Source organism: Nerophis ophidion, linkage group LG04 (genome assembly GCF_033978795.1).
Source record: "Nerophis ophidion isolate RoL-2023_Sa linkage group LG04, RoL_Noph_v1.0, whole genome shotgun sequence".
NCBI lineage: Eukaryota > Metazoa > Chordata > Actinopteri > Syngnathiformes > Syngnathidae > Nerophis > Nerophis ophidion.
Genome location: NC_084614.1, coordinates 69653333 through 69670050, shown reverse-complemented (window position 1 = coordinate 69670050; position 16718 = coordinate 69653333). Strand labels below are relative to the sequence as shown.

The following is a 16718-nucleotide window of genomic DNA, read 5'->3' as shown; positions in this document are numbered from 1 at the left end:
TAAAGGATTTTTGGCTAGCATTTTGATGGTATATTCCTAAAAAACAGCAGATTGATCCTATTACAAAGGAGATATTTTGACTTTGACTTTTTACTGCAGGTTGTTCCAATCCTATATAGAGGATCTACGTGGTTGTACATTCCTAAAAAAAACAGAGTGTTCCAAAACATGGAATTATTTTATTTAGGGTTTTTGCAGCACATATTTGAAAACAGCAAGACGCTCTTGTAGTAGAGGATCTTTGGCATCCTTTCTGTCAGTACATTCCTAAAACCAGCAGGATGTTTCTAATACAAAGGAAAGTTGCGTTTTTGCTTCAGGTTCTTTAACAACAGAGCATTCCAGTCATATACCTGTACAATATATTTGCCTTGTGTTTTTGGAAATAGCTTTCTGTAAAATTGCAGATGTGTTATTTTTTATGTAGCACACCTTTGAGAAATGTTGTTGCAGTCGGTCCTTAAAAAGCTGAGTGCTCCTGTTCTAGCATTTGTGGAAGTAGATTCCTAACAAAAGCAGACCTCTCCTATTTCAAAGGAAATCTTTTAACATTATTTTTTGCATAAGGCCCCTAAAAACAGCAGAGTATTCAGTGACTTGCGTCATGTTTTATTAGCTCCTTAAAAAAGGAAACACACTTATTTTTGAGGAAATAACATTAGAGGAATTGTTACAACGTGTAAATGGAATAAAACAAACAACATGTTTACTTGACCCTCTTCCTGGGAAACTGATCAATGAGCTCTTTGTATTATTAGGTCCATCAGTGCTAAATATTATAAACTTATCACTTTCCTCGGGCACTGTTCCCCTAGCATTCAAAAAAGCGGTTATTCATCCTCTTCTTAAAAGACCTAACCTCGATCCTGACCTCATGGTAAACTACCGACCGGTGTCTCACCTTCCCTTTATTTCAAAAATCCTCGAAAAAATTGTTGCGGAGCAGTTAAATGAACACTTAGCGTCTAACAATCTATGTGAAACCTTTCAATCCGGTTTCAGGGCAAATCACTCGACGGAGACAGCCCTCGCAAAAATGACTAATGATCTATTGCTAACGATGGATTCTGATGCGTCATCTATGTTGCTGCTCCTCGATCTTAGCGCTGCTTTCGATACCGTCGATCATAATATTTTATTAGAACGTATCAAAACACGAATTGGTATGTCAGACTTAGCCCTGTCTTGGTTTAACTCTTATCTTACTGATAGGATGCAGTGTGTCTCCCATAACAATGTGACCTCGGACTACGTTAAGGTAACGTGTGGAGTTCCCCAGGGTTCGGTCCTTGGCCCTGCACTCTTCAGCATCTACATGCTGCCGCTAGGTGACATCATACGCAAATACGGTGTTAGCTTTCACTGTTATGCTGATGACACCCAACTCTACATGCCCCTAAAGCTGACCAACACGCCGGATTGTAGTCAGCTGGAGGCGTGTCTTAATGAAATTAAACAATGGATGTCCGCTAACTTTTTGCAACTCAATGCCAAAAAAACGGAAATGCTGATTATCGGTCCTGCTAGACACCGAACTCTATTTAATAATACAACTCTAACATTTGACAACCAAACAATTAAACAAGGCGACACGGTAAAGAATCTGGGTATTATCTTCGACCCAACTCTCTCCTTTGAGGCACACATTAAAAGCGTTACTAAAACGGCCTTCTTTCATCTCCGTAATATCGCTAAAATTCGCTCCATTCTGTCCACTAAGGACGCTGAGATCATTATCCATGCGTTTGTTACGTCTCGCCTCGACTACTGTAACGTATTATTTTCGGGTCTCCCCATGTCTAGCATTAAAAGATTACAGTTGGTACAAAATGCGGCTGCTAGACTTTTGACAAGAACAAGAAAGTTTGATCACATTACGCCTGTACTGGCTCACCTGCACTGGCTTCCTGTGCACTTAAGATGTGACTTTAAGGTTTTACTACTTACGTATAAAATACTACACGGTCTAGCTCCATCCTATATTGCCGATTGTATTGTACCATATGTCCCGGCAAGAAATCTGCGTTCAAAGGATTCCGGCTTGTTAGTGATTCCCAAAGCCCAAAAAAAGTCTGCGGGCTATAGAGCGTTTTCCGTTCGGGCTCCAGTACTCTGGAATGCCCTCCCGGTAACAGTTCGAGATGCCACCTCAGTAGAAGCATTTAAGTCTCACCTTAAAACTCATTTGTATACTGTAGCCTTTAAATAGACTCCCTTTTTAGACCAGTTGATCTGCTGTTTCTTTTCTTTTTCTTCTATGTCCCACTCTCCCCTGTGGAGGGGGTCCGGTCCGATCCGGTGGCCATGTACTGCTTGCCTGTGTATCGGCTGGGGACATCTCTGCGCTGCTGATCCGCCTCGACATCTCTGCGCTGCTGATCCGCCTCCGCTTGGGATGGTTTCCTGCTGGCTCCGCTGTGAACGGGACTCTCGCTGCTGAGTTGGACCCGCTTTGGACTGGACTCTCGCGACTGTGTTGGATCCATTGTGGATTGAACTTTCACAGTATCATGTTAGACCCGCTCGACATCCATTGCTTTCCTCCTCTCTAAGGTTCTCATAATCATTATTGTCACCGATGTCCCACTGGGTGTGAGTTTTCCTTGCCCTTATGTGGGCCTACCGAGGATGTCGTGGTGGTTTGTGCAGCCCTTTGAGACACTAGTGATTTAGGGCTATATAAGTAAACATTGATTGATTGATTGATTGATTATTTTTCAGTGGATTACTAAAAAACAGCAGATAATTCCAATCATATAGAGAGTAGCGCATTCTAAAAATACCACTACAAAAAACATTTTTTTAAAAATTGAATAAAATGGCATACAAGTAAAATGTAATGTGAACAAGTTGTAATGTTGACCCAAATAACATTGCTCAAAAAATAATAATGAATCAAATAAATGTGAATATTTGACCTATTGAAGACTCTAACTACTGCACATCAAATATTGCCCTTTAACATATTTTTGGGGGAAAATGTTACATTTTTTGGGTTGAAAAATATTTTTATAACAAGTACACCATAAAATAAACAAATAAAAAACTTTTTTTTTTTTTTCAATAAAAATGTCTAATTGATGGATAGATCTTAAGTTGATCTACAGAATTCCGCGTTGAAAGTAAATCAATTAAAAAATAATGTATGACTTATTTTTAACACTTTTATGAGTGGGGACCTTTTGGTTCCCTTAAAATTTTAGTGGGATTTTATTTTCATCTGTCATTGCTCGAAAAATAACAAATCCAAATCAATGTTACGAATTATTGACCCATTTAAGGCTCTAATTACTTCACATCAAATATTTAACTTTGAACATTGTAGGAGAAAATATTGCATATTTAGTGTTTTTGCCATTAAAAATGTGTTTTCTTTAACAAAAAATGAATAAAACAAAAACGTTAAACTTTATGTTATTGTATGGATCTAAAGTTTAAAAAAAAAAATATATATATATATATATATATATATATATAATATAGTTTGGTAACACCGGATTAAGAGGATCTTTGCACTAGGTCCTACAGCAAAAGTACTCTTGTTCTGTTGGAGACTTTTTACTTTAAAATATTGTTGTATTCCTTGTCTTCATTTTGGCATGTATTGTCATTCATTGTGCAGGTGACACATTTGCTGAGAGAGAGCGGCACTGCGGAAGAGCACAGCCTGGACAAGGAGGCCAGGAAGTGGGCCAGTCGCGTGGCCCGAGAGTACAAGAGCATCATCCACACGCAGAGGGTGAGGCGTTACGCCATGTTTAATATTGACGTCAACGAGGTGAGGGCTAAAATAGGACAAACAATTTAGGTCAGACTGATAACGCCAAAGGCCAATTGGTAACCTGCATCCCATAATATTTACTTGGGAGGAACATGATGGCAGTTTATCATCCCCATCAAATTGCTCCTGACCTCATCTGGGAATTTTTCCCCACCCACAACACCAGAAACCATGTGATTCCAGTAACCAGGAAATGACTCACACTTAACAAAAAGTAGTGGGTCGTTTTTGTCATGCGTGGTATGTTTGCAGGTTCTGGAGGAATTCGGCGCTCAGGAGAACTCGGAGCACAACGCGGCAGAGCTCGACACCAAGATGGAGGTGGCTCGGCAGAGTCTACGGAGGGCAGAGGTAACACCTGTTGGATTTAGGATCAGCAGGCCTTGTTAATTAACCTGGCCTCGGCACCCCACCTCCTGGTTGAAAAGTGGAATCACACTTTTCTAAAAAAGGAAAACAAAATGTTGAGTTATGGGTCAAGTAATACTTAAAAAAATGATAGTAAAATGTACTCAACAAATAAGAAGACATTTAAAATGATTATATAAAAGTTTATTCGAAATATAGTACTTCAATATTCATATTTAAATAATTTATAATTATTTTGTATCTTTTTATTAAAAATAACTAGATTTATGATTTCAAAATTCATTTTTCTTGAAAGAAAAAAAAAATTGTGAGTTGGATAAATCGATACTTTAAAATGTGATTAGAAAAATGTATGTATGTAACATAAAAAAGAAGACATTTATAATTATAATAGTTAATTTGAAATAATATGGTTATCTTATGTATTTTATTTATTTTTTTTAATCTTATTTTTTTTAATGTCGCTATTAAATAATATTCCATCAAAAATAGGTATTAAATCATTTTACAATATGTAGGAATAATTTACGATATTTCATCATTTAAAATAATAATTGTAATAATTTAAAGTGTGACGCATTTATGTGATTTGAAAATACGATACATTTAAAAATGTGTACTGTTTAAATCATAATTGTAAGTGACTTTAGAATAAAATACAGAAATTGTATAAAACTTTAAAATAATTATATATTTGTTAAGTATTGTCAATCATAATATTGCTGTTAGTGATTGATGATTAAAATATGGTTGTTATTTCTTTTTATTAATTGAACAAATACAAAATAGGTATTCAAATTATTTTGTAAAATGCAATTTATTATATAATTACTTCATATGGCTGCTGCCCCCGCGACCCGACTTCGGCTAAGCGGAAGAAGATGGATGAATGGATGGATATTTCATATGGTGTTGATACAGTTTTAAAGATGTTTTTAAAAAAAAAAAAAAAAAAAAAAAAGATTAGTAAAAATTGATTATTATTATAACTACTATAAGCTATTTAAAAATACTATATACCAAGATATAGGACTAATGTTTGTTTTTATCGCTGGTACTTTTGTCAGACGGTAAAAGCGAAGGCGGAAGCCCGTTTGGCCTTGCTGAGGGAGGCGGGTGTTGCCGTGGAAACATGGCTTAAAAGTGCCATGAACCAGGTGATGGAGGAGCTGGAAAACGAGCGCTGGAACAACTTTGGCAGCCACGACCCTTCGCTCTCCGTAAGATAGGCCCCCCACTCGCTTAGCGCCCTGCGTTTAATACTCCGATATGATGCTTTATGTTCCTGGTCTCGTTTCGTAAGGGAACCGCCGACCTGGAGCGCGAGGAGGACGAAGAGGAGACGGAGGACAGCGGCGAGGTTTTGGACGACAGCAGCTCCAGCCCCTCCAGCACATTGAAAAACTACCCTCTCACGTGCAAAGTGCTCTACTCCTACAAGGTAAGCTGCCCTTCTTATTTGTGTCTGTAGAACAAGTGACCAAACCTTTTCTTTACCAAACGCCACATATTGAAAAATCAGAAGGACACAGGGTGGCCATTGTGATTTTTTAAATTGTGTCGAAAAAGGGTCAAGCCAATCCACTGTATACCATACTTGCCAACCGTCCCGAAATTTTCCGGGAGACTCCCGAATTACAGTGCCTCTCCCGAAAATCATCCGGGACAACCATTCACCCGAATTTCTCTCAATTTCCAGCCGGACCTGAGTGAGGACAACCTGTCGTCACGTCCGCTTTTCCTCCTTATAAACAGCGTGCCGGCCCAGTCATGTTATAACATCTACGGCTTTTGGAGCTCAGTGTGCAACTGCACACACAACAAGAAGAAGACTATTATATATGTCTCAGTTATACATAGGTTTATCTATAACCAATAAGGTAGGCAGGCACAGAGCTATTTCTCAGCGTGTGTTTATTCCAGCCGGCACGTTAATACACTGACACACAACATCCAGATTCCCATCATGCATTGCTTCAAAACTACGGCAAGCAGTAATGTCCAAAAAACATAACAGAGACGAAGCTGAAGAACGAAGAAGAGACAGTCATGGCGACGACGAGTAAGAAAAAGAAGTACGCTTGCAGGGAGAGATGGAAGATTCCAGACTCTGGTGCATTAGATGAAGGCACTTTTGTGCGTGCCACACAGCAATGCATCATCAGAGAGGGTGTTCAGCATGGTTAGCAAGATAGTGACAGAGAGAGAACGAGGATGAACAATTCCACCCTAGACTCACTCCTTTCGTGCCAATTAAATTTCACAGATGCTGCTCATACCTATGCTCCTTTAAAGGCTGTGCTACTGGCTGCAAAGCATTGCACTTCAAATACAACAATGAGTAGAGTGTTATGTGTGTGTGTACGTCTAAATAAATGATAGATAATATGTATGTATATATATATAAATACATATATATATATATATATATATGTGTGTATATATATATTTATGTATATATATATGTTTGTATATATATATATATGTGTGTATATTTATGTGTGTGTATATATGTATATGTGTCTGTATATATATGTGTATGTATATATATGTATGTATATATATATGTGTATATATACTGTATATATATGTATGTATATATGTGTGTATGTATATATATATATACATACATATATATATATATATATATGTGTATATATATGTGTGTATATGTATATATATGTGTGTGTATATATATATGTGTATATATATACTGTATATATATGTATGTATATATAATATGTATGTATATATATGTATGTATATATATGTATGTATATATATATATATTTATATATATATATATATATATATTATATATATATATATATATATATATATATATATATATATATATATATATACATACACACACACTTGAATTTCAGTGAGTTAGAGCGATAAATATATACTCCTTCCCCTTAGTCTCCACACCCCCAATCTCCTGAATTCGGAGGTCTTAAGGTTGGCAAGTATGCTGTATACAGTATATGCCAAGTAGTATCAAATCAAAGAAAATAGGCCTTCAGTTTACTGTTGATATCAACATTTTATAAAGTACTTTCTATTCTATTCTATTTTAACTTTCCTTGCTTTTGTTTTTTTAAATAAGAAAATCTTCCAACCTTTCCATCAAGACTCGCGTATTAAGAATTTAAAGCATGTGGGGACTACGAATGTGACAATATGAACATTTCTTATCACAGTTATAATTATTATCAAGCTATTGTTGAAAGTGCTCAAAAAGTACTTCTATAAACATTGGAATATTTTAACCAACTAGCGATAAGCGCACTGGCTGCTTCTTTTTGTAATACAGTTTCACCATTTTTTCAAAGTGGTAATCAATCAGGGTTTTACATTAATTAAAATGTTAACGATAATACTAACTGCTTGAGATTTTACCAGAGTTTATCATTTTAATAGTAATCGTTTCATTACCAGCAAGGGGGCCGTTTTTTTTTGTTTGTTTGTTTTTTATTAAAAAAATGTTGAAAACAGACATATATAATTAAGACACAACTTTGTTTTTTAGGTTAAAAAGCGTATTTTAGCTTTTTCTTATTACATTACATCTTTTTTGGGGGACTGGGGTAGATTCTTAATGTTTTACTGTTGTTGACATAATGCTTGCAGGCCAACACAACTTGTTCTGTGGGCCGCAAATGTCACCCTGGTTTGGACACACCTGCTGCTGTGTATGATTAAAAAAAAAAAAAAAAGATAAATTTGAATTATTTTTTTTTTTAAATGTCACTGAGATTAAATAATATACATTATTTTATTAATTTAAAAAATGTAAACAATTATATATAGCAGCACAGTGGCATAGGGGTTAGTGCATGTGCCTCATGAGTTGTCCTGGGTTCAATCCCAGGCTCGGTATCTTTCTGTGTGGCGTTTGCATGTTCTCCCCGTGAATGCGTTGGTTCCCCCTGGATACTCTGGCTTCCTTCCACCACTAAAACATGCACCTGGGGATAGGTTGATTGGCAACACTAAATTGGCCCTAGTTAAGTTAAAGTTAAAGTACCAATGATTGTCACACACACACTTGGCGTGGCAAAATTATTCTCTGCATTTGACCCATGTGAGGGGAGCAGTGATTTAACCCCCAATTACAACCCTTGATGCGGAGTGCCAAGCAGGGAGTGTGTGAATGTGTGTGTGAATGTTGTCTATCTGTGTTGGCCCTGCGATGAGATGGCGACTTGTCCAGAGTGTACCAACCTTCCGCCCGAATGCAGTTGAGATAGGCTCCAGCACTCTCTGCGACCCAAAAAAAGAGACGAGCGGTAGAAAATGGATGGATGGAAAGCAATTATATCCATCCATCCATTTTCTACCGCTCGTCCCTTTTGGGGTGACGGGGGTTGCTTGAGCGTATCTCAGCTGCATTCGGGCGGAAGGTGGGTTACATCCTGGACAAGTCGCCACCTCATCACAGGGCCAACACAGATAGACAACATTCACACACTAGGGCCAATTTAGTGTTGCCAATCAACCTATCCCCAGGTGCATGTCTAAAATGAAATTGTTGTGAGAAAAAAAGGGTTTTTTTGCAGTTCTGCCTTGATTAAAGAATAATTTAAATAAAATTGCAGTTTAATTACCTTGAAAAAATGTAGAAACCAGTCATTTACAATTATCCATCCATCCATTTTCTACCGTTTATTCCCTTTGGGCTTGCGGGGGGCGCTGGTGCCTATCTCAGCTACAATTGGGCGGAAGGCGGCGTACATCCGGGACAAGTCGCTACCTCATCGCAGGGCCAACACAGAAACAAAGACTGAAATAAATCACACACAAATAAGTATTAATTTATTATTTATTAGTGGTGTCCCAAAACAATATTGCTATATTAATCCAAAATCCGCAAAAAACGAAATCAGCAAAAAAAGAAAGTATCGGATGTTATTGACTTGCATCTAAAATGTCTGATATAAGCTCCGATACAGGCAGCCATTTACTTGTGCAAAGCTGGACAGCCAATTAACATCTAAATGTTCTCCAATAAACACAAGTTTGGCCTTGTATCTTAGTCACGTCATTTACAAAAGGTAAACATGGTACAGTATACGCTACTATGAGCTAGCGGCTACACAACAGTTAAGCCCACAATAGCACACGAGCTAAACATACTTAATAGTGTCCTTGGCTGAACCGTATTGCCATATAGAACATGATATTTGTCAATACAAATACAAAGATCTAACAATTGTAGTTGCCTATTACGTACTAATACAAAGGCAGAAGTGTATTAGAAATTTTCCATTAACAAATGTGTCCGCATCCTTCAACTTTCTGCGTCATGACCTTAACTTGAATTATTTATCGTGACCACTATGTGTCAACAAAAAACAAATTATCACTTCACTTCAAAAGCATAAATCTATGATAAGATTAGTGTTTTCCATACCCCACATTTGTCTCTGAGTAATTTTGCTTGATCAAACATTCTCTAACATTCCACAGTACAAAATAATGAAAGTATGCGTGATTTGGGCTGATTTTGTATCCGATAAATATTGTATCAGCCATTATTCAAACATCTTTATCACAATTGAAAAAGTTACATCGGGGCACCCCTAGTAAGTACACTATATATATCAGTGGTTTTTAACCCTATTGATATTGGGGTCCAACTTTTCCTTTACAGAGCCCACTCCCAATTTTAACACAAAATTACTAATCTTACTCTTCATTTTTAATATTATTCAATAATTATATCAAACTTACTTACAATTTAACAGGGTTAGGGTTAGGGTTAATTAATCACAAAGATTAATATCAAGGCTTAGGTTAGGCTGGTTACAAAATGAATACAAATTAAATATACTGCAAAAGAAGGACTCATAGATACTGATGAAAATACATTTACATAGTTATGCAATGCTAAAAATTGGAAAAAATATGACTTAATGATAAAAAATGAATGTTTCTCAAATAAACTGTCAATATAATTAAAGTGCAAATGAAAATACAGCTTCATCACTTTAGTCATATTTTCTATGACTTTATCTCTAGACTTCCTCTGTGTGATATTTTCATTACTGCCACAAGTGGTAGAAAATTATATTACAACTGAGTATCGCTGTGGTCCATATAAACAGATATTTTTTGGGCCCCAGCACTATGGTTAAGAAACACTGGTATATAGTATTTTGATTTTGATTTTATATGACACAATTTAAAAAAAATACTGAACTGAGGAATTACAGTTCTGGATTAAGGATCACAGTAAATGCAAAAAGAAGATTTTTGGTAAATGGTGGTTGATTTCCACAATGAACAAAATCAAAGTTATGTTGATGTTTTGTGTTCAGGCATCTCAGCCCGATGAGCTGACCATCGAGGAGCAGGAAATATTGGAGGTGATCGACGACGGCGACATGGAAGACTGGGTGAAGGTGCTGTCCCTTGATCCGCTTCCGCCCCTCTGTGACTTTTCTCAATCAAGTGAAGATTATTCCTGTTTTCCCCTGCAGGCCAGGAACCGGAGTGGACTTGTGGGCTACGTCCCGGAGAAGTACCTGCAGCTGCCGTCCTCCAACAGCCTGCTGAGCATGCTGCAGTCCTTGGCCGCGCTGGACGCCCGATCGCACTCGTCCAGCAACTCCACGGAACCCGAAAGTGAGCTCCCCACCGGCTCCATCAACGGGGACTCCAGCGGTGAGGCCTTCGTTCTTACTTCCCGCCCGGCGCTCAACTCAAGCTCTGTCTCCCTCCGGTCGCAGTGTCCTTCGCCAAGGCTCTGTACGACTACGCCGGGCAGACGGACGACGAGCTCTCCTTCCCCGAGGGCGCCATCATTCGCATCCTAAGCCGGGAGACCCACGAAGACGACGGGTTCTGGGAGGGGGAGTTCAACGGCGTCGTCGGCGTCTTCCCTGCCGTACTGGTGGAAGACCTGGTCGGCGGCAGCGAGGATGGAGACGGGCAGCGAGAGGACAGCGCTCAGGTGTGGTCATTCAGAGTACAGCAGAACACTCATGTCACGATAAGGATTTTTGACTGATCTTAATAATAATAATTAGAGATGTCCGGTAATATCGGACTGCCGATGTTATCGGACGATAAATGCTTTAAAATGTATTTTCGGAAATTATCGGTGTCTGTTACAAAATCATCGGTTTCAAAAAGTAAAATGTATGACTTTTTAAAACGCCGCTGTGTACATGGACGTAGGGTGAAGTACAGAGCGGCAATAAACTTTAAAGGCACTGCCTTTGCGTGCCTGCCAAGTCACATAATATTTTACGTCTTTTCACACACAACTGAATGCAAGGCATACTTGGTCAACAGCCATACAGGTCACACTGTGGGTGGCCGTATAAACAACTTTAACACTGTTATAAATATGCGCCCCACTGCGAACCCACACCAAACAAGAATGACAAACACATTTCGGGAGAAAATCTGCACCATAATACAACATAAACACAACAGAACAAATACCCAGTACCCCTTGCAGCACTCACTCTTCCGAGATGCTACAATATACACCCTTGCTAACCCCCACTCCGCCCCCCCAAACCTCACCCACCTCGCCCTCCTCATGCTCTCTCAGGGAGAGCATGTCCCAAATTCCAAGTTGCTTTTTGAGACATGTTGAAAAAATAATGCACTTTGTGACTTCAATAATAAATATGGCAGTGCCATGTTGGCATTTTTTTCCATAACTTGAGTTAATTTATTTTAAAAAACCTTGTTACATTGTTTAATGCATCCAGCAGGGCATCACAACAAAATTAGGCATAATAATGTGTTAATTCCACGACTGTATATATCGGTATTGGTTGATATCAGTATCGGTAATTAAGAGTTGGACAATATCGGAATATCAGATATTGGCAAAAAAGCCATTATCGGACATCCCTAATAATAATAATAAATAAAGTTATATATGATTAAAATATGATACTTTTACATATATTGGCACTCATACAATGAGAAAATAGAGAGAAGATGCAGACATGCTAACTTTGTCAGTTTAGCCACATCACCTTGACGACGCCAATTCTTCTTGTAGCACCACATTGACATTTTTCTGATATTAACCCTTTCATTTCCGTCTTTTAAGTCTTCACCCTGCACGCTGGCCCACTGCGAGCGCTCCCCCCGCAGCCCTTTCCCCTCTGGGCCGCTCCACAGCAGCCCGCTGCAGACGCCCACAGTGTCATCCCCGCAGTCCAGCCCCTGCAGCGCCTCGGCCTCGCCAATCGGCCGACCCCCTTCCTATCACAACGGGCACCACAGGCCGGCGCCGCACAAAAGCCCCTTTCACAGTACGTCGGAACAATCATTCGTACTGTATCGCCGACGTGAACTAAATGATGTTTGCGTCCTTTCAGGTCCCGCCCAAGGCTCCCCTCAGCCTCCCAAGTACCCGGAGGGCAGCTCAGGCACCATTCGACCTGTGAGTGAAAATCTTCAGAGGCACAAAAACACATGCTACTTTGGGTCTGGCTTAGTTTTTGCCTCATCCCTCGAGTGAAGAAAGCACTTCAGACCAATAAGACCTGATACGTTCAAAAGAGAAAGAGATGGTACAGTATTATCTGCTCACAAGTGCTAACTGGTGGTTGTTTGAGTTAACTGCAGCTAGTCCTGGATACTCCCATTCCTTAATGCTTCAGTCACACGAAGGATTCTGACAGAAATAAGGCAAATATACAACCTTACCCACTGTAGCTAGCTTAGCAGTGTTTTTCTCCTCAGTCTCCTCCTGGATAAAACATGTCTCCTTATGTTGCACATTGTCTTCAATTCAGGAATGTGTTTTTCGCTGTACTTTTTAGTCGTGTGGAAACTTTTTCAGCAAAGATAGGATAAATCTTTATAGTCCACCGAAGTGGAAAATGGTCTTTGGCTCACTAACACGTGTATATATACCGTATTTTTTGGAGTACAAGTCGCTCCGGAGTATAAGGCGCACCTGCCGAAAAGGCATAATAAAGAAGAAAAAAAAACATATATAAGTCGCACTGGAGTATAAGTCGCATTTTTGGGGGAAATTTATTTAATAAAACCCAACACCAAGAATAGACATTAGAAAGTCAATTTAAAATAAATAAAAATAGTGAACAACAGGCTGAATAAGTGTATGTTATATGACGCATAAATAACCAACGGAGAAGGTGCCTGGTATGTTAACGTAACATATGGTAAGAGTCATTCAAATAACTATTACATATAGAACATGCCATACATTTACCAAACAATCTGTCACTCCTAATCGCTAAATCCCATGAAATCTTATACATCTCGTCTCTTACGTAAATGAGCTGAATAATATTATTTGATATTTATTTATTTTTTTCACTTTGTAATGAATTTATTGAATGAAGAGCATTTCTGCTTTCTGTGCAATGTGAATTTATTTGCAAAGCTAAAAAAACAAATGTGGTTTTAGTTTTTTTTTTTTCCTGATCTGACAATATCATGATTCTGGCAGGAAAAACCAAATACAAGAGAATCAGAACGTAAAATCAGATAACAATAGATTGAATTGTTGCTGTCTGTGTTAAAATGCCAACAATAAAGAAGCTTTTTTTTCCCCATTCCAACCATAAAGTGGAGTTCATGGAACAGTTTAGATTCCAACAACTCAAAATATTTGATATTTTACGGTAATGTGTTAATAATTTCACACATAAGTCGCTCCTGAGTATAAGTCGCACCCCCGCCAAACTATGAAAAAAACTGCGACTTATAGTCCGAAAAATACGGTACATATAATAAGTGTGCGTGCGTGCATATATGTTATATGTATGTGTTTGTATATATATACATATATGTATATGTGTGTGTGTGTATGTATATATATATACAGTACATACACAGTTGTTTACATACACTTCTAAAGAACATAATGTCATGGCTGTCTTGAGTTTCCAATAATTTCTACAACTCTTATTTTTTTGTGATTGTGTGATTGGAGCACATACTTGTTGGTCATAAAAAACATTCATGAAGTTTGGTTCTTTTAAGAATTTATTAGGAGTCTACTGAAAATGTGACCAAATCTGCTGGGTCAAAAGTATACATACAGCATAATATTTGGTTTCAAGTCCCTTGGCAAGTTTTACTGCAACAAAGCGCTTTTGGTAGCCATCCACAAGCTTCTGGTGGAATTTTTGACCACTCTTCTTGACAAAATTGGTGCAGTTCAGCTAAATTTGTTGGTTTTCTGACATGGACTTGTTTCTTCAGCATTGTCCACACGTTTAAGTCAGGACTTTGGGAAGGTCATTCTAAAACCTTAATTCTAGCCTGATTTAGCCATTCCTTTATCACTTTTGACGTGTGTTTGGGGTCATTGTCCTGTTGGAACACCCAGCAGCGACCAAGACCCAAGCTCCAGCCTAATGATTTTAGGTTGTCCTGAAGAATTTGGAGGTAATCCTCCTTTTTCATCGTTCCAATTACTCTCTCTAAAGCACCAGTTCATTTGCAGTAAAACAGGCCCGGAACATATTACTACCACCACCATGCTTTGACCGTAGGTGTGGTGTTCCTGGGATTAAAGGCCTCACCTTTTCTCCTCCAAACATATTACTGGGTATTGTGGCCAAACAACTCAATTTTTGTTTCATCTTACGACAGAACTTTCCTATAGAAAGTCTTATCTTTGTCCATGTGATGTCAGATGAAACAAAAATTGAGCTGTTTGGCCACAATACCCAGCAATATGTTTGGAGGAGAAAAGGTGAGGCCTTTAATCCCAGGAACACCATATCTACCGTCAAGCATGGTGGTGGTAGTATTATGCTCTGGGTATGTTTTGCGGCAAGTGGAACTGGTGCTGACACTTTTTTCTCAGAAAGTCAAAGTAGATGTTTTTTGACAGATACCACAATAATATCGTACTGTGATTTTATCGTTTCGTGATATTTTGATGCCGTCCCATCCCGATGTGTTAGTAACTGCTATGAAATGGAAAAGGGGTGGGATCAAAAAAACCTTGCTTTTCCTTACTCATTTTCAGACACGTTGGAACTGGAAATATGTGATCATATTGTAACAGTACGCATGTTCCAAATAAACTTGCACAGTAATAATGTTCTGCAATTCTATAAAGTACTTTCATACTTATACTTTTTTAAAGCGTTTAACGGGTGGTTTGTGTCCAGGTCCGAGCGGCTCCTCCGCCCCCAAAGCAGCACCCCCGGGGGCAGGTCAAGCGGCGGGAGGAGGTGGAGATCACGCTGGTGTGAAAGTGACGGCAACCCCGAGTAACTTTTGACCCCGTCCCCCCTCGCCCCCGACCTTCTCTGAGGAAGCTTTGGAGGAGGCCTCTTTCCTCGCCGGGCCAGTGCTTGCTGGAAGAACAAAACCCCGCCTTACTCGGAACCAGGCCAGAACCTAGTAGTCCAACCCAAATCATGACATATCCAGTGCTCCATTCTTTAGTTCCAATCCAGTTTGAATCAAGTTTTTGGGGGCGGGGCAAGGCTGGACTTGGCCTCCGCCCCTTCCCCCCTTACCCGAACTGGTAGCTTGTGCGTGCGTTTTACGCAAGAAAGGGAAAAGTGGCAATGTCAGGGAAGGTGAAAACAATGGATCCCCCGCCATCAACTATATTAGTTTGCAGGATGTTTAAGGGAAGTGTAACGTTCATTTTAACGTTAGTTCCCACGTATCATTTAGTAGGGAGCCATCTTGATTTTTTTTTATTTTTAAATACTGTCGCAATGAAGCACTTTTCGATGTCTTCTTATTCCTTCTCAGTATTGATCAGTTGTGGACGCTACTTTGTTGAGATTGTGTACCAGTCTTTATTGGTATGAATACTTTTCCGTGTTATTAGCCTTAAATAGCCATCATAGCGTTGCCTTGGTAATGACATCACGTTTTAGTTTACAGTTTATTAGGCTGTCTGTGCAAACGTTAGCATTTTTAACTTTAGCCTTTAGAGTTAGGTTTTAGGAAAAACAAGCTTTAGTTCACATTAATCCGCAGAAGAATCTGTCAGCCATGTTGCTGTTTTCTTGTTGATCTCCTTGAGATCTGTATGACATCAAACTTATTTTTGAAGTTTGCATTTACCATCTTGTATTGTTAAAAAAAAAAGGCTTTTTTTGTTTAGTTTTTGTTTTGTTTTTTTTGTTACATGTTTGGTTCCACAAAGTTAGCCAAGCGTCACATTTACACACAAGTTTATGTTTAACAGTATTTATTGTGTATAAATAAATGTGAAATAAATCTAGCTATACGTGATGAGTGTTGTTATTCTAGACCAGGGATATCCAAGCGGCAGCCCAAGGCTAAACATTCTGCAAATACCATCAAAAAAAAGAGCAAAAAAATGAAATATAACGAGCGAAATTTGTAATGTTGACTTTAATAAAGCCGACATTGCTCAAAAAAAAAAATAATGAATCAATGTCAATGTTATGAATATTGACTTTTTCAAGGCTCCAACTATTTCTCATCATCAATTCAACTTTGAAATATTTTTTAAGGGAAAATACAATATACGGTATTTTGTGTTTGCCATAAAAACAGGGTTTTGAAAAAAAGGGCACAAAACGTTTAAAAAAATATATACTTAGAGGGACTTTAT

The 16718-nt window shown here is 38.5% G+C and overlaps 1 protein-coding gene across 2 annotated transcripts in view; it reads left to right on the top strand.

Moving 5' to 3' along the window:
* Positions 1–16361, top strand: part of LOC133551807 (F-BAR and double SH3 domains protein 2-like) — a 55380-nt gene extending 39019 nt beyond the window's left edge. The window contains exons 11-20 of one of the 2 annotated variants that reach the window (XM_061898912.1): positions 3623–3739; positions 4034–4132; positions 5218–5370; positions 5454–5591; positions 10477–10560; positions 10639–10783; positions 10888–11111; positions 12234–12438; positions 12505–12569; positions 15286–16361. In XM_061898912.1, coding sequence (XP_061754896.1) covers positions 3623–3739; positions 4034–4132; positions 5218–5370; positions 5454–5591; positions 10477–10560; positions 10639–10783; positions 10888–11111; positions 12234–12438; positions 12505–12569; positions 15286–15369 — 1314 coding nt within the window. In that variant the 3' untranslated portion in view covers positions 15370–16361. Of the gene's footprint in view, positions 1–3622; positions 3740–4033; positions 4133–5217; positions 5371–5453; positions 5592–10476; positions 10561–10638; positions 10823–10887; positions 11112–12233; positions 12439–12504; positions 12570–15285 lie in introns of both variants that reach the window. The other variant, XM_061898911.1, reaches the window with a different exon arrangement.
* The last annotated feature ends 357 nt before the right edge of the window (positions 16362–16718 follow it).